Raw genomic sequence first — 19,391 nt, 5'->3', positions numbered from 1 at the left:
ACGTGGGTTTCAGTGTTTCACCAGGGAGCCGACTCTCATTAGAAATGGACATGTGCATGTTGTCTCATTTAGAAAAATAGCTCAGGCTGTTTGCCGCATACAGTAATATGGTGACATTTTCAGTAATGTGTATTTTGTGTAGTGTTGCTGTGAATGTATACCTGCAGCTTGCAGTGCTAACAATCCAGGCCCAGAAATGCATGTGTGTATTATACATTAGGCCTTGTGTTGTTCTTGCGTCTGTTTTTCTTTAGCATGCGTGATCTTTGTGTGGAATCTTTTTAAAATTCACTCAAAGTATGTGTCTCTCGGCCCTGGCGTTAATCTGATCTCCAATCAGAAAACAAGTGGAAAATGACAACAAAACAAATCCACTGACTGAGACCAAACTCTTTTTTTTTAACATTATTTGGTTGCCTAATTACTAAAGTATATTATTTTATTTTTTATTGGAAGGGAAAAGGGTTGAAAATGACCTTCACAGTCCTTTCCCCCTACAAATGTTATTTTTTTCTTCTTTTTTCCTTTTTTTTGGGGGGGGGGGGGGGGGGGGGGGGGGGGAGTGTGAGTGGGTTTGATTAATTTTGCAAATGATATTCATGTACATTCATGTGACAGCTTATTGGCCTCCACTTAACACTCAAGCCCCAGAAAAATAAATTGGATTAATTATTACTAAACCCCTGCACTTTCAGCAACAACACCGATATGCAATTAAAGCTTAGACAAAAAAAATTGTAGATGTAAAACACAGTTACAATTTAACATATTTGTCTCAGTATAAGGTGATTAACATGAAAACATAATTTCTGACCGACCTGCACAGTTAAAGCACCAAATTTAAATCATTTTTTAAAACTTGGTGAAAACGTCTGAGTTCAGGGCTTCGTTTACTTCCACTGCTCCCCGACTAACACTGGAAAGCGCTAATTGTTTAACTTTTACGAACTTGTAATGAGCACTGACTCAGAAATAGACACATGCACAGAGAAAGAGGGGGGGAAGAAATAAACTCAGACAAGTTGCAACTTATCGACCTTTGCACCCCCTTGAGCTCCATTTTGCATAAACACTTCTTCTTTTCTCCCCTCGCGGACGGGGGCCAGCAGATAATTTCATTTACATAAAGAATGCAGAGCCAATTACAGAGGGACATATTTGCATTTTATATGAAAAATAGTCGTAGGGCAAATAGGAGGCTGTTTAAAATGCACGGATCGATATTAACTGATGTGCGCTCACACACACACACACAAACACACGCACACACCTACACTTTATCCCTTACAACTTCACAAAATAAAAGCTTTTATCTTCCCATAAATAAAAAAAAATTATAAAAAATCCGAGAGATGTTTTAAACACCTTGATATGCTGTTCGAAGGGAAAATATACCAAATGAAATCATTTAATTTCTCCTCATGTTTTCTTTGCTTTTTGCAAGTTTTGTAGATTTTTTTCTTTTCTGTAGTGCATTATTGGCTCGTGAGCACAGGAGGCGAACTCAGTGAATTAAACGAGTGAATTTGCATTAATCCAGATATGATCGATAATAACATTATTCACGCTGCGAAGTCAAGTTCCACATCACGGCGTACACGATCATTACTGCAACTAAACCTGCAAATAATAGACGAAAATAATGTGATTATCATTCATTCACTTGCTCAAACTTTCCAGCAGCAGCTCCAGTAGGCTATTTTACATTTTCGACCTGATGGAGGATGGGGCCAGGTGGACTCCACTCTGTGTCGAAAAAATAGATTTTTATTTATTTATTTAGGTTTTTTTTTTTTGTTAAACATATTTCTATAGCGTGAGGCATCTGTTTTGAGCTGTGGGCTAACTTAACCACGGCTGAATATGGTGTGAGAATAAATATCTATTATAAATAATATAGTATAATATTAGGCTTGACTTTATTCATTTTGCTGTAATATTTAGTGTGAAATCGAGTGTTCATATTCAGTTAACAGTGTGTGTGTTTGTGTGTGTGTGTTTTTTTTTATCAGGCCATACACTGATAAATTGTAGGCCTGCATCATGAACACACATTTGCCTGCAGCTTATTCTTGTTTGTTCCAACCCCCCTTAAAACAGCGTATGTGAAAAGGCCATAAAAGGATCACCCAGCATCATATTGATCACATTTTCTCATATTGGTGAACAGATCAAATGCTGAAATCATTTTTAACTTCATAATGAGCCACATGTATGTTGCGCAGAATCAGTCTTGCAGGTTAATGAGTGCTTCATTCATTCAGCTTGTCTGATAACCAGCTAAATGTGTTGAGTCAATATGGTGGTTACATCTGTGCTCATTTCTACCATTATTATCATCAGGTATATTTTGTTCATTTTCTTCCCATTCAGGTCTCATCTAGCCATACTTATTTAGTTATTGATTATTCACATTGTGATCTGTGTAACGCCAGGTCTCGTGGTAATAATTGATTCTATCGATCAGTTAGGGATGGGAAAGGGGAGAAAAGGCAACAACAGGGGCAAATAGGAAGAGAAAAACAGCGCACTGTCAAAGTGATAAAATATTATTATTCACTAGTGAAAGTTTTATTTGTAAATTCTAACAGGGTAAATTTCACTGAGCTCGTGTGATGTCAAAATTAAATATTTTTGTTTGTTTATTTTGCAGACGCAAATTGTTACATTTTATTTATTAATTTTTTCCCTTTGTCTTTTCTAGTTTTCAAGTTATAACTTAGTTATTATGTGTTTTAAAAAAATGCAAGCATTGTCAGGCACCTTAGTAAAAACCGGGTAAATAACAAACATTTTTAGAAAATAATATAAGGAAAGTTGTTGCTTTAATTACATTTGTTAACTCTTTACAAAGTCAGTCTAAAGATGTGCATGACAAGAGCATTAAAAATAAGTCTCAGTCGGCACAAAAACGTCAAAGTTTGATTAATAAGTTTTAAATGTCTGCTTTAAAACTTCCATCTGACACAAAAAAAATCAAATAACAGTGCTACCAAAATTTCTGAAGTCAATTTAATAGATAGTTTTTGTCTACATATGGAAAAACTATTATTATTATTATTATTATTCTTTTTTAATATTTCCGCTGGTAAATAATGCCAGGTATCTAATAATAAAAACCATCTTTGGCAGCATAAGGAATTTATTACTTTATTAACAACTGTAGTTGTGATTTTTTTAATCGTCTCGTGAAAGCCATATTTGCGTGTCTTGCAGAGGAACAGGTGATATTTGTTTTTTCACCTTTTCTAATGATTTCCATCACATAGAAAATCCCTCACTCCCACATATTTGTCTCACATGGTTTTAGTTTGGATCATATATAAACTAGTTGTAAATAAATGTGCGACGTTTATAGCAAACCCTTCATGGCACATTGTCATTGTCAAGCAAAATAGAAGTGACAGGTAACAGGGGGCGGTGAAATGAATGAGAAAGTTAGACTTGATGAATGTATATGTGTGAATGTGATGAACAAAACCAACATTACTGATGGAAACTTCAGGTATGAAAACTGAGCTTTTCACACCTGAAGCTTTTTTTTTGTAATATCCCTGATGAACTTTGTTTCCAGTACGCGTGTTTATGAAGTTGTTTTTTGTCACAAAAAAGATGAAAACTTGTCCACTGTATATTTTTCTTTCAAAATAAGACATGGGAAATATTAACTGTTCTGTAAGTTTTCTTACATATGACAATAAATAACTTGAAAATCAACTTGTGTTTTGTGTTCATTGTGTAGCGTATGCGTGCTGCGAGCTGAAGTGTTTACACACCCACGCAACACTCAAGATTGTAGATGCCACATACACCAGCCATTATCTCGCGCGCGTGTGTATGTGCGCTTGCGTGATTAAATGACGCATGGGTGTGTAGATGAGATGAAAACAAACGATCTAATATGAGAATGAAACCTTGAATCTTCCACCTCATCATCAACAAGAGATTTTTAAGGATGCATGAATATATGAAATATATATTAATGTCTATGTTTGCAACTGAACAGGCAAAATCTCATGACTTAAGTCACCAGAATGAGAAGGATGCTGCTTTTTGTCGTTTAATTCTTCAGAATAAATTCCTTTTCCCTGAAACAGGCTGCATAAAATCGTCATTTTGGGTGTTTATTTTTTCTTTTTCACGGCTGCAAAGAGAGCGTCAATATCTCATTCAAAACTGCAACCCTGCGCGTGCGCTTCATCCATTATCGTTTACCCATAAGTGATCACGTTTACTCGGTGATTAACCAGAAGATTTCAGAAGGGAGTGTAAGTTGCAGGATGAAAACAAAAACGTTGCTGTATTTTTCTCCTACAGATCAGTGTGGTGGATGTTTGCAGGCCGTCGTGTCCAGCATTCATAGCACGTCCATATCTGCAGACATTTTTTTCCCTAATAAAATATGAATTTATGAATCTTGACAAGCCAGATGCTGGAAATTCATCTGCTCGGGAGAAGCTGTCTCTCTCTCACACACCGTCCTTAATCAGTGCAACAGAAAATCAGCCGCTTCTGTTCCTTTGACTGATTCTGTTTATTTTCTGCTGCATGCATGGTCATTTTAAGGTCAGGACAATGTCCTTTGACCCCCTGACCTTCCTGCTATTGCATGTTTGTTTTATTGGCGATGGAGGACTGCAGTCATATGTGTCTTTAATGAAACTTCAGCTAAACGGTTGCAATCTAAACAGGCTCAGCATTGGATTTAGATTAAAAAGTCTTTCCCCACCCACCGTATCTAAAGCAGGCCTTCCTTTGATAAGAGCTGCAGTTAATACTCAAACAGAGCATCCTTCGGTATATTTATTGCCTGTATTGTAATGGGAAAGTTGGGCATCCACCGTTTCTTTTCCCAAGTCCTTCTGAGGGCATCAGCTAAATGGCTGAAATGTAAATGTTTTGGCTGCAGTGTTGCTGATCCTGCTGCCGCTCTCATTGTGAGGAAAGTGACTCTCAGAGCATCAGCTAAATGCCTAAAATGGAAATACGCTTATTATCTGTGATCAAAAGATTTTAAGCTTGAATAAATCAGATAAATCAGGTGGATGAAATGCATTTTTTTCATCAGAACTCATTAGGCATAAGACAGAAATATGAGGCTTTTTCAGCATTGTTATGACTGTATGTGGCTAAATTCAAAACCCAGTGTTGACAAATCCACACCCTGAACATCCTGCTGTGTGTCAGTTTCCCCTCTAGGCCCGCTGCGTAAAAGTTGGGGCGCTTTGCAGCTCGGGTGTCGGCCTGCTTTCTCGGGTTTTCCAGCCACAGCATGTGAACTTTCACCCCGACCTCCGAGAGGACCTTTTATTTTCGTTCTGTAGCCGTTGACCATTTTTACCTCCAGCTACTTGCCATCCATACGCGCATCCCTTCGTGCTTGCTGTGCGCGGGGCGGATCGATAGGGCAGCATCTGCTCCAGGAAGCCCGCGGTCCCACACCGCGCACCGCTTCGCTGTTTCCAAACGCCAGAACTGCTCATCTCTGAAAATTAAACTGACAGACAGATATGATTAGTATGCGCTCTGCCTCCCTGCTTCTGTCTGTCTCCCTGTTTCTCTCTGAGGCCGATTCGCGCGCAAACATGCACGCTCAGGTCTCGCCACACAGACCAGATGTAATTTGCGCATATTGTATGCGCATGCAGGCACTCTCATGTAAACACACAAGTTGCACAAGCCACACTATAAGTGCACAGAGCCATGTATGCAGGCGCGCATTAGCGCGCTCCCACACACAAAACGAGAATAAGCTAAAAAAACAAACAAACAAAAAACAAAACAAAAAACAAACAGAAAACCAGGTATTGTAAGATGCTAAATTTACACACGCACGCGCTCTCCGTATTCCGGGCCTGCATTATATGTGTCTACGTGGTGCTGCGACAGCAGCAGGTCGTGGGGCTTCTGGAAAAAAGGGTCGCATTGATCTTCTTTAGGGACTTTCCAGACTGAAGTGTTGGCAGTGTGAGTGAATGGAGGCGCGTGCTGAGTGCTGATTAAGAGCTGAGCAAAACACGAGCGCCACTTGACACCATTGTTTTCCTGAGAGGTGGGATTTACATTAAACCAACACAAGATATTAAGACCAAAAACACAAATCATTTTCTATTAATAGTTTATAAAGAAAATAATAAAAACAAATAAATTGTGGCATGGGTTGAATTTTATACACAACACACTGCTAAATGAGAGATGTTTATATTATTTATTTATTTCTATTTTTTTTTATATTTATTTCTATTTTTCCCCTCAGTTAGTGAAGTGACTCATATAACTACATATTCACTAAAAGGGCCTCCTGGTTCTGCACATATACTTGAAATTATATTAGGGGGGAAAGCACAACATTTGACAAAATCATGACATTAATAAATGAAAATAGCATTAATAATAATTTCAGAAACAAAAGGCTCGCGTGTTAGCTAGCGTGGTCTCTTTCCGTCTTCGTGATATATTATTTCATACTGACAAAAGGAGCAACAGCATTACTTGTTACATAAAAAGGACAGAATGACATTAGCTGCAGCCAGTGAAATCAATTGATCAGACGCGATAAACAGGCGAGCGCAGCAGAATGACCAGGCTGTGCGCACATAATTCATAAGTTGTGCTTGCAATCAGCTGAAGAAGGCTTAACCTGTGGGGTTATGAGAAAGAGAGCATCTCCACCTCAACGCTTCCCCCGCCTCGTCACACCCACACCCTCTCCCCTCCTCCCCCCGGAGAGAAAGGGTTAATTGGAGTAGGAATTTCATCGCACATCTGTCAGATTTTTAAGGCCGTGACGCACTGAAAGCAGAGAGTCAATGTGAGCAAGGGGGAGGAGGAGGAGGAGGAGAAGGAGAAAGAGTTGGTGGTGAGATCGATGAAGTGGCAGGCAGAGGGAAGAGGAGGAGGAGGAGGAAAATCTCACGAGATAATGAAAGAACAAGAAGAGAGCTGCTAGTGTAGAGCAACAAACGAGGCTAGAACGGGACATTTTTTGGAGTGAAAACCAAAGACTGGGAGAAAAACAGGGACGGAAAGACCGAGAGAGGCTCGTTTGTGACCGCAGATGGTTTGTGCTGTCGGGTTTTAGTGAATGTTGCACCCCGGGGCGCAGCGGACCAATTGTGTGAATCTGCAGGCTGCTCGCTGACAGAGTCGGAGAGATGCACAGGACGGACAAGAGTCGCGGACGCGCTCTGAGAAGTGGATAATAAAGGTAGGATTTTGCACGTTTTTGTAAAACCAATACGTGGTGGTGATATATTTTCTGAATCGCCACCATGTGTGATAGTTAGTTTACGTGTCCTACATGTGGAGCGAAAATGCAAAGGAACTGGTCATTTACAGCGCTTCGCATGCGCGCTGTGGGCTGCTTCTGTATCATAACTTTGCATAAGATTCAAAAAGAGCAAAAATATTACATTCCAAGAGAATATTAGGTTGGAGTGAAAAGTGATATCTGTGTTTTCTGGCGCTTTCCGAGGAGTGTGTGTGGCAGAAAAACAAAAGTGCTTTTTAATTAATTTTTTATAATTATTTGTTGCTCTTGTTGTTGTTTGGGCTACATTTTCTTTTCTCTCACTGGGCTGCTTTATTTTTTCTCTGTAACGACTGAAGTTTAAATAAAGCGAATAACAGCGCCTGTCTTGTCTCACGCAGGCACAAAAGCGAGGCTTTTGCCGAGGAACCCAGCTGAGCACCAAAGAGACAAGCAGAGCGCTGATGCACAAGCGAGAATAAAATCTCAGTTAGAGCTCCTAATGTTGTTGCAATCTCGTTTTCCGGGAGTTTGAGGAAGTACTTAACGTTATCAGATAATTAATTAGACACCCTATAAGCCCGGAAATCAATTAATTCACAAATCAATAAATCTATAGTCTGGTGTAACAAGAGACCTTACAGACTGTTGGCCCAGTTGTCCAACAACAATAACAAGAGGAGACCAGCCACACATCACGGCAAGAAATACAACTTTATTTGTTGAAATTAACGATGGATGGGAGTCTAGGGGAGATGTCCCTCCACAGCCACTCTGATCTGGCTCACAGCCAGGATGGCAGGGCTATGCTGCACTCCCGGGACCTTTCAGCTGCTTTCCCCAGGCCTTCCCTTGGGGGCTCCTCCATGTCTCTGGAACCTGAGCCCCGTCCACCAGGCTTCGATCACTCCATGTCAGCACTGGGCTACAGCGGCGACTCCCCATCCAGCTCTGGCAGCACATACACTACCCTGACCCCCCTGCAGCCCTTTGACGACAAGTTCCACCACCACCATCACCATCACCCCTGTCTCCCTGTCAGCAATGTTATTGGTAGCTTTACCCTTATGCGTGAGGATCGAGGCCTCAGCACCAACTTCTACAACCCTTATGGCAAGGAACTGGCCATGTCCCAAAGCCTGTCGCCTCCATCCACAGGATCAGGCCTGGGTTCCTCCATGCATGGCTACGGAAGTCTGGGCAACAGCCCTAATGGTAACGGCAGTCAGATGCTCCCTGGTGGTTATGATGTACATGGAGGGAGCCTTTTCTGCCGAACATCGGATTTTGGCCGAGAGATGTCACCGCCAGGCCTAGGAGGAGGTGATGTTTCAGTGGGGCATCAGCTAAATAAAATGGAGACTCACCAGCATGCCCCAGGCCATCACCCACACATCTATAGCCAGCACTACCAGCCTCACCATCACCCGAGCCAGCAGGCCACCAAGATGGGTGACCACCTGCACTCTTCATCGTCTGCTTCATCCTCACCCAGCGAGGGCATGCTGCTGGGCTCACAGGGCAGTGGAGGCAGCACTGGAGAGGAGATCAACACCAGGGATGTGGCCCAAAGGATCATCACTGAGCTGAAGAGGTACAGCATCCCCCAGGCCATCTTTGCTGAGAGGGTTTTGTGTAGGTCACAGGGCACACTGTCTGACCTCCTGAGGAACCCTAAGCCCTGGGGCAAGCTCAAGTCTGGCCGTGAGACCTTTAAAAGGATGTCCCGCTGGCTCCAGGAACCGGAGTTTCAAAGAATGGCCTCGCTCAGGCTGGAGGGTAAGATCTGGCTTTACTCTGTATTTTTTCTACACACACACACACACACACACACACACACACACACACACACACACACACACACACACACACACACACACACACACACACACACACACACACACACACACAGAGGCTCAAACAGAAACCACAACAACAGACACGCTCACTCTCCTTGTTTTCCCCAAACGCCTCCCTTCTCCGTGTCTTCCAAAAAAAATCTCCTCTCCAGCAATCAGTATGCAGCTCAGGTTGATACATGAGTAAAAGCAAAAGCATCATACTGATGTTTCCCTCCTTCCCACTGCTGTGAATGTACAACCGCTGTGTCTGTTGTCTCATCAGCCTGGGTAATAAGAACTTAGCAGCACATTAAGGTCAGTTTGATCAAGAACAGGCCATATGTGCCGTTCCTTTGTTTACTTTGCTCCCAAACAGTTCCTATTGATTTGTACAGTAGCTACAATAAAAAAAAAACCCCACAGACATTTGCCCTCCTCTTAAATGAACCATGAAGATCAGTGTGAGCAGCGATTGGCAATTTAATCGCTTTTGAGCCCACAAAATAATTTGCGCAGATATGCCATTCTGAAGCGATTGATTAATTTCAGCAGTGATTTATATCTGCTCAGCGCCTGACTCAAGTTGAGTTGGCAAGGTAACTGATGCAAATTAGACTTGAGCTTTTGCCAGACACCTTTTATCAACGTTGTCACTGAGGCAATTACTGCGGGGCTAAATACGAATGTTGTTCAGCGCTGAGGCAGCTCCTTCCAGGTTTCTCACATGTGGAAAAGAAGATGTTGTTGCTTAAGTGAGGTGCATGTAGTCATTAGTGCAGAATCACTCAGTCATATGGAAAATTTGACAACAGTTTTGAAAGTTAATAGAATTTAGTTACAAAGTAAAAAAAAAATGTTTTTTCCAATGTAGAACACCAGCTTTCTTCTTTTCCATGATTTGCTACATCTTTTCAGTTAAATAAATATCATAATAATAATATTTCATTGTAATTATTTCTTGTTTTTTATACAGATTTCATGGCAAATTTTAATTATTACTAGTATTATTTTTTAAAGGCACATTACAGTGTGCTGCTTGCCATTTAATATTCTTTGGGGATGTGGATTCAAGACGTGACAGCACGCCGTACAGTGCCGTGTTACAGTGTTGTCCCTCCACAGGGACCTAAGGCCCATCTGATACACGCAGCACAGAAAGAGATCCAAGTGAACGCGGTAATATGAGATGAGCATAGACGAGTGTGTATCTGCAAGTGGTCGGCTCACTGCGGGGGTCTGTGAGCTGTACGTGTGTGTGAGCCTCCCCACTTGATCACCGCTTCTTTCGTTTCTGTTGGCAGCTCGACTGATTAAGCCGAGCAACACAATAGGGTTCATAGGTAATGATTGTGCGCTCTTGCAATCCCTTCACAATTATTGATCTTTGATTGTTCAACTCTGAGAGCACATGTGTACATCCTCCATTCAGCAAAACGTTAGCGCAATCACAAGCGAACCTCTTTTCTAAAGATTAGTTATCTTGGGTTTTGCTCTGTAATTTGACCCAAACGCCGTTTGATTAATCCCATCCCGTGATGTGTGAATGCTTTGTACGCAAAACACCTATTATCTCCCCCACGAAAAGGCAAATCTTCATCATGATAAATCAGCCCTTTGTTCTTTGGAGCAGATTTAATCATCGTTCTTTCTTTATGTGCAGCATCCTTGTTTCTTCATTGTCACAAACACAAACATTATTTTTAACGAGTCAGACCGCCAAGTCCGAGCAGCCGATCAATCAGACTCATAAAAAATTGAAGTCCCTACACAGAGAAGCGTACTAATGTTTGACAATGCTCCTACTCTCTCTCTCTCTCTCTCTCTGCTCTCACACTCTCTGAAATTGCATATTTAGTTCTTGGCAAAGCCACAATTTGGACAGCTCGGCACTTTTCTACATAACCTACTTTCCGAAGGGGGTTGTTGTGTTTTTCCCCCCCTGGCCAACCCCCTTTTGTTTAATTACAAGCCTCTATTGATTTCCATGGGAAAGAGCAGCACGCTTTGCCCACACACACCTCGGCCGCATCGGCAAATCGAGACTGGAATTAGAATGCGCGGTGCCCTGTGCTCCCCAGTCTGAAGATAGCTCAAGTGCTCTCTGCTTCACGCCTCAAGTTTTAAGATGATCCTCCTTAATGCAGCACTTGCTTAAATACATAGAAGGCCCTTTAGTGTCAGCCAGAAGCACTATGTTATTTCCATAATGTCTCTTCTATAGAGGGCTGCAGAGCTCTCTCCAAAGCTTGACGCACCGTAATTGTGGAATTTAGTTGCTGCCATTTTGTATTTTCATATGTCTTTTTTGCAGAAACCTTTTGGTAAAAATGCTGTGATCCCTGGGATTTATCTGCAGTATCTTGTGTGTGTGTGCTGTATGGATTACTGCACTGTATATGAGATGCATCTCCAGCCCAACCTCAGGCTGTGGAGGAGGCAATCAGGATTTAGTCAGAGAAGAAGGCAGGATAAAGACCACACAGCCTTGCTGTGACACTTAAAGTCAAGGAGGGGGATCAGAGACTATAACTTTAAAGATGATGGCCGAAGCCCTTGACTAAAGGTCTAAATGAATAAGAAAGGTCAATGCGGTTTACGTGTCAGCTCCAGTGCCCGCACCACCCCCACAGTAATGAAAGCCACAAAGCCTTGTCCACCGCTCGCTGCGTACAGTTCACGTTTTGCTAGCGAGGCTCAAAGGTCAAACCCAATTCCATTTGCATATCAGGAATTGCAAACAGGCCGGCGTGACCTTAGCTGTGCAACATCAAACAAACAGGGTTGTTGTTTTTGTTGTGTTGTTTTTTTTTTTTTATCTGACTCTTGCAGCTCCCCCCACTCTGGCGCTGAAGGGGTTAACCAGCCTCTGTGGGTCGAGGAGTCTGAGCTGCACAGATTTAATCAATAATTTCTATCAGCCCCTGGCCCAAGAAATCAGCAGGGGGTGGGCTGGGGCTGGGTGGGGGTGGGGGGTGGAGGGGGTGTGGAGGGAGAGGACAGGGAGGGGAGTGGTGGTGGTTGTGAGGGGGGGGGGGCTGAGACGCCGGGGGGTAGGGAAAGGGCTTTCGATCACGTTTCAGCAACACGAGACAGGGGCATACATCATGATTAGGGGCTGTTCCCACGATCATAAGAAGCCTATAGGGGAATATTTATGTCTCCAAGAGTAGCCCCGGTGCTGGGGATTTATAGCATGGTAATTGTGAGCCTTTTACACATGATTACAGCATAAGGAAGCATTTACTTAATGGTCGGCGTTATGATCGTCAGTAAGGGAGAGAGCTGAGGATAGGATGGCGGCGAGGAGGAGGAGAGCGGCAGGACACGGCAGCTCCTCCAACGAGCCATAAATCCACGCTACAAGCGAGCTAGCCAGCACTATCATGTCATTCCTTTCATTACTACATGAGCTCAGAGTGCACCACTGTATATACATTCCATAGCTGCAGCTCACATCCCAACACCCCCAACCCTGAAATATTGACCGTGGTGATGGTATAACTCATATGAAGAATGCAGCACAAATACTATATATATATATATATATATATATATATATATAATTTCACTTGTGGTGATATTGACATGTTGCTGACATCTCGGCCTGTTCAGATTTTAATGAGACGTGGTTCGATAACTCTCAGAAATGCAAACGAGCTCTGGATGCCTAAAAGCTAACAGGCCCCTGTAATCTCAAGTTGACAAGAGTGCATCCCCAAGTCAAAACACTTCCTTCAGATAATGATTTTAGAGGAGAATGTTCACAGGGAATTCATGGGGAGATTTATTCATGTCCAGTTGAGTACTTAAGTTTCAGAAACTCAGCTGGATGTTAGAGCAATCAAAGCCAGACGGTGCGAAGTACACACACACACACACACACACACACACACACACACACACACACACACACACACACACACACACACACACACACACACACACACCCTTTAGACCTGCGTCTAATTCTGCTGTTGTGATTGCACTCTGTGAAAAAAAAGATGGCGGTGAGGTCACACTTTTTCCTAAAGCGCTCTGCTAATGAGAGAAATTTGCCACTGTGCGTTTGAAGAGTGAAAAGACAGTCATACAGTTAACATCAGCAGCACCCCTCAGTATGTGAGATGTTTCTCAATGGGAAACTGTGAGCCAATCAATTGGACGCGTCAGTGCTGTTGTGAGAGCAAAAGGCAGCATCTGTGTTTTATATAATGTATGTTTGCAGCGTGAGTTGGGTTGTGTTTCTCCGTGTGTTAGGGTTTGAAATATTGGATCTCAAGGTTATTGCGAGCTGAAATCTCCATATAATCACATATTTTTTTTTGTCAATAATAGAACTCCATACATATTTCTCTGTGTTTTCTTAATATAAGTAAAAAAAAAATCTGCCTGTGCAGCAGGATTATTTCAACCAGCTTCAACACGAATACAGCTTATTCCTCTCTTGCTTGAAAAATGGTGTGTGTTAAATCTCGAAAAGAAAGAAAGAGTTTTTCTTTTCTTGCAATAAAAATGACACGTTTGTTACACTGAGGACTGTTTTGGTTGGCTAAATGCTCAAAAAGCCCAAAGAGCATGTGTAACCCCGGCATCTTATCTTTCTGAGATCGAGAAAGCTTCTGACACAGCATGCCAAATAACATGCATATCTAATATCATACCTATTAGAAGAATTCATATTTTATACCCCCCCTGAAAAAACCCCCACTCTCTATATAGGCACTAATCCATCTGTCCTTGCTCATTTGTGTGTGTGTATTTGTGTCTTTGTGTTTTTTGTGCACGTACACCAGTGTGCTTACACTTAGAAATGCATTTGATACCATCAGCAAAATAGTCGCCCAGCAACCGCACAGTGCTGATTGAAACCTCTTAAAAGTGTGCATTTAGGTAATTGCACGACTCCCCCAAATATGTTTTAGCCCACTTAAGGCTTCTAAATGCCCTGGGCAATGCCGACTCTGCTTGTTTCACTCACCCCTGACGTAACCTGCCTTTAATAGAAAATAAATTAGTTCCCCCTAAAGTGATTATTACTCACTCACTGCCGCCACATGTAAATGACTTTTATGAGAAACTAATGATGTTGAAGTGTCCACTAAGGGAAAGGAAAGAGTGGAAGTGGAGGGAGATGGTTAGAGAAAAAGAGCGGGATGGAGGGTGGGAGGGAAGGGAGGAGAAGTTGGCTCGGTACACAAAGGCAGAGGTTGGTGTTGTGTTTCCTGTAAATACAGAATTACAGCGTGTTAGAGGTGAAAGGTTCAGCGATGGATATGCAGAGGAACATGCAGCCTGAATTCAAAATGCTCGTCTGATTCTCAAAATGGATCTGAGCTCAGCCCACACGCATCAGGCTATTTTTCTCTCTCACTAAACAAAACTGTTCTTTGCACTCTTTTTTTTCCCTTCAAAATAAATTTCAGACTTTTTCGCGAGAAAATATCGATTATATAATTGGGCGGGCTGCCGCAGCTACAGTGGTGTTTAACCCAGACCCCGGGATTTTATTTTGTGGTTGTTGTACGCAAGACTTAGATTAAAAAAAGAATCACCAGAAGACTTAACTGTTACTGTAGATTGGATTTGGATAACTTTGATGCTGGACAAATGCTGCTAAAGCTTTTTATCTTCTGAGGACTAAAGATGCAGAAATATACGGATGTTAAGTAAGGGAGAGTCTAAGAGGGACAAAACGTGACATTTGATGTGATAAAAGGTTATATTTCAAAATTTTTAAGGGGAGAAATTTGATATACATCTGTTTTTGTGTTTGAATTCAATTTTTGTTTGGAAGATATTGCCATTATCAGTGCAACACCAGATTTAGTTTGTCTCCAGGCCATATCTATGTAAAAAATTAGACCATTTTCCAAAATGTAATTAAAGGGAATAATGAAAAACATCATGGAAGACTTCAGGACTTTGGTCTGGATGTAGTTATATGTTTTTTTCTCCCTAGCAGCTTAGAGCAGCTCACTGGTAATAAGATGTGATAGGTTGAACATCTTGATTCCTTTACTGCACAATGAAACAAGTTGCTGATTCATCTCTTTTAACTAATCAAAGTTGCTTAGCTAATCTGTTTTCTTTCAACAAATCCACTTTCCCTCAGCTTAATCCATTTGTCCTAGTTAGCCAGCCAGTCTGTTAGCTAACCTGCTTCCCCTTTCCTTTTTTTAATTTATCTTTTATCCATCTGCCTGCAGCCTGCAAGCGTAAGGAACAGGAGCAGAACAAGCTGGAGCGCAACCAGGGCCCGAAGCGCACCAGGCTGGTGTTCACAGACCTGCAGCGGCGTACGCTTCTGGCCATCTTCAGGGAGAACCACCGCCCAACCAAAGAGCTCCAGGTCACCATTGCCCAGCAGCTGGGCCTGGAGCTCTCAACTGTCAGCAATTTCTTCATGAATGCCCGCCGACGCAACCTCAACAAGTGGGCAGACGAGGGCCGTCCTTCTTCCACCGGTTCCTCGGGCTCCAGCATTTCCTCCTCCGCAGTGTCCTGCAGCACGGCGTGATGCTAGACCGTCGCGGAGGTGCGGTGAGGAGGGCGCTGAGGGAGCAAGGGGGCACATAGACTGGTCTAGGCAGAGATCAGCCGTAATAAATGTCCTCCTCGTTATCAGAAGGAGAGATGGAGCCAGCTATTATAGATGAGTTTATGAAGATGAAGCATTTTTCCCAAACCAAAGTTAATTGCTCCCTTGAAAAGGAAGGGGCAATGCTTAGTGATATGATTGCAAGATGTGAGGTCTTGCCTGTATAGTCAAGGGTGCAAAGATGATTTGACTCAAAGAAGAGTCACACCCTTACATAGACACCATCTCATTGCATTATTTTGATTATGTAGATTAGAGATAATGAGGGTATTGCAAATCAGGAGGAAGCATATTTTGGTGTACCTTCAAATCTTTTCTCATCTCTCCAAACGTGAAGAATCAAGAGGTGTCGTTCGCTCACATCTGGAGAGCTTCATTGTGTAACTTCCTAATCAAGTGATCGCCATCATCCGAAGACATTAATCCTTCCCCGATGTTATTGTAGTCCCTTTATTCCTCCAGAATCAAGGTGAAAGAGGAAGAAGAGGCATTTTTTTTAAGTCCTCATTTTTTTTCTTGGAGAACTGAATGCCCTTTTCTTAGCATGTGTTTCCATGGTAATGGTTCCCAGGACTGTATGGCGTTGTTCCAAGCTTGGAGCCTGGAATAATCAGGAGGTTTCTGTAGCGTCTGTGACTCCCAATTGTCAATCATTTCCCATCAACAGGAGCCTCTTCTGTATTGTGTCAAGACGGTCCCACCTCGAATGAATCAGAGTTTTCAAGGGGGAATCGCGGCACATCTCACCGTATGCCAGGACAGAATCGATAAACACAAGTAGGACACAGAAACAGACTTGTTGGTGCAACCGTCTAGCTTTAAGACTCTCACTGAGCTTCCAAATTAAAGCTCCACAGCCATTTTTTTGGACTCCAAATCAAAAAGAAAAAAAACAAAAACACACACACAAAAAAAACGAAAACAAAAACAATTTGAACACAAAGGCTCTCTGGAGAAGAGGTACACCTGACACAATGTATAGTGACATTGTAGTATTTTTTCCACTCATTTCCAAACAACTGTATACTCCTCCATTACAAAATCTTTTTTTTACAGATGTCTAGAAAATGGAGGAATGTGATTCTTTCCAATGTTTTTGTACAGATTTCAAGCACATCGCTCTATTTATAGTAACACGTTGGAAGTGTGGGGCAGTTTGTTTCAGCCCTGCTGACGTACAAGGTCATTTTTTTGGTCCACAAAGGAATGGCTTTAACCATGCCTCCTTATAGCCAATAGATGAATCAAACCAAGAACTTTTCAAATGCAATTAATGATCTGATCAACATATTTATTACTGCATTTGTGTATTTATTGGTTTCCCTTTTTCTTTCCTTTATTTATTTGGTTATTTATTTATGCTATCTATATACTGTAAGTATTTATTTAACAATGCTCTGTATGTCTGTGTGAAACTGAAAACTTTTTGTGATGGGCACTTTTAGCTGTAGAATCCCATCGTAATACCAAAGATTAACATTGCCTCCCTGAATGTACGGCCTGAATCCCTAAACCCAGTACCCGATCCACCCGGATCCAGCCCGACCCACCCAGTGATGTTACGTATCTCTCTATCTTTAAGGCCTGGCCCTTTTTGTTTTCTTTGTTTTGTTGTAGAATTAATGGGGAATTCTTTACTCTTGCAAATGTCTCTGCTGTCAGCTCTTAACGCCAAGGCCAAAGCTTGTTTGAATGTTGTGATAATATTTATAATTAATAATACTATCAATAATGACAATAACAATAATAACAAAGATGATGTGGCATCCCATAGGCTCACAAGTTGCTTGTAAAGTTGTGTTCAGACCAATGCCATCTGGCAGAGTGCGTAATGTGTCTGGGGACCCACTTAAAGCACTGTCTAATGTTGCGTAAGTCCTTCGGGGTCACGCGCAAACATGCGTACCGTGCATCTGCCTGGGGAAATGCATGGTTATGACCCCCCACCCCGCCCAATCTCCCTCACCTAACCCCTTCCCCAGTGCAGTGCAGACACTACTGTCTATGTCCTTCTCAGTGTGATCTCACCGTCCACCACACGCAAAGGCTTCTGCTAGTTGTCTCAGTTCCAAGACGTTTAGTAGGGTTCACTCCTGACTCCTCCCGTGTTTTCCTCAACTTGAATTGAGATACTGGAGTTTTTTTCTGGGTTTGTTTGCTGTCCAATGTGATTCTTAAAGGGTGTTCCTCATCTTCCGGGGAATTGGATTTATGTACCCGTGGTTTTTAAGGTCTTTTGAAGGTTTTTCCCATTCTCGTTTTCTGGGAATCTTTAATTTCTTTTGTAAGATTCTTTCGTTTTATGACCTATGCCCTCTGCCATCCAAAGTTCAGTGTTTGAGAAGTCTTAGATTTTGTTGTAAGGCTTGTGGGGCTTGTCCCTGACCCTGTAAGAGCTTCATGGATCTTTCCAAATCATTTGGAGTTTTGGCGTTTGTTCTAGGTCCTCCTTCCTTACCTGGATTTTCCATTCTGAGTAGCGGGTGCTGAAATCAGGAGAAGTCACCCAAGATTTAATTTTCTCACTCTCGACTAAATGCTGCCCAAGTGTGGCAAAGCTAGATTTGCCGTTTTCAACATTGACTCTTTCCCTGTCTCATTTTCTCTCCCTTTCTCTGTCTTTAACGTTGTAAGAGGCGGATTGCCGGGGCCCCCTTCACAGCGTGCACTTGAAAGACGGGTGGTCATGAAAGAGGCCATCGACTTTTTCGTGGACTTCAAAGGGGAGGCTTTTTTCATCCCGTCTCCTCTCTGGGTATCTGGTCTGGGGTCTGCTCTTGGCCAGACCTGTGGGCTTTAGGGGGCATTCAAAAAGGGGGTGGGGGGAGATCAGAGAGGAGGCTGAATCGTCCAGAATGAGGATGGTGGTAGCAGTGTGTGCGGAGAAGTAGGAGGGGGGGTTGTTTGAGGAACAGGAGGTGTTGGAGTAGTGGGGCATAGAGCTGAATTAAACTTTAATGAGCAACAATTGTAAGCATGCTGAAAGCTGCGGGGGGTGGCAGTGGGGTTGTGTGGCTGTGTCTGTACAGCGGTGAAAAAATTAAAAATAAAAGAGCTTGAAGGCTCTTCTGCTGATCTCTGCCCACTGCTGTCATTGTATCAAAGCTGAGGTGACACCTTTCAGGTTTTTCTTTGTCTCTCTGACTGCGAGTCTAAAATGGAGACAGTGCTTTTTGTATTGAGCCACCCTCTGCTCCGTGTCAAGCAGGGAAGCTCTTCCCTTTCTGTACAGAGGGTAGGCGGGAGGGAGGAGTGAATCCAGTTGGCTGCTGCAGGTGATCCGCATTGCCATTTTAGCCTGCGGCACCCCCTAGTGACTTTTCTAGAAACTTGACCCTGAGACAAGCCTGGCAGCCGAGGCCATTGCAGAGCAATTCTTAGGAGCGCGTTAATAATGAAATAGCAGAACTGAAAGCTGACATATACTTTCAGAATAAAAAATTTAAAAAGACCAAAAAAGTACTGTTTTTGATAACGTTTGAACGAAAAAACAACCAAAGATCAATGAGTAACTGCTGAATCATTATGTAATGTAGGTAGTTTTAGCAGTTCCTCATCAGAGCTACCGTAGCACTCAGAGGATTCAAAAAAGCACCAGTGGGGTTCCGTGTGCTGGTTATTTATGTTGCATAAATCAGTATTATGTTGAGCTGGAACTGAGAAACTGACATGAAGCAGTGTCTTCAGATGAAAGTCTTGACCC

At 42.4% G+C, this 19,391-nt stretch overlaps 1 protein-coding gene across 1 annotated transcript; it reads left to right on the top strand.

Moving 5' to 3' along the window:
* The first annotated feature begins 6,265 nt into the window (after positions 1-6,265).
* On the top strand, positions 6,266-16,565 carry onecutl (one cut domain, family member, like). The gene is made up of 3 exons (XM_040030627.1): positions 6,266-7,207; positions 7,651-9,028; positions 15,297-16,565. The coding sequence occupies exons 2-3, from the start codon at positions 7,984-7,986 to the stop codon at positions 15,605-15,607; spliced, it is 1,356 nt and encodes a 451-aa protein (XP_039886561.1). The 5' UTR covers positions 6,266-7,207; positions 7,651-7,983; the 3' UTR covers positions 15,608-16,565.
* Positions 16,566-19,391: the final 2,826 nt, after the last annotated feature.

This window comes from Simochromis diagramma, unplaced genomic scaffold (assembly GCF_900408965.1).
Source record: "Simochromis diagramma unplaced genomic scaffold, fSimDia1.1 OVJJ01000361.1, whole genome shotgun sequence".
NCBI classification, from domain to species: domain Eukaryota; kingdom Metazoa; phylum Chordata; class Actinopteri; order Cichliformes; family Cichlidae; genus Simochromis; species Simochromis diagramma.
Note: the sequence above shows the minus strand (reverse complement) of the source record. Positions and strands in the feature narration are given on the sequence as shown.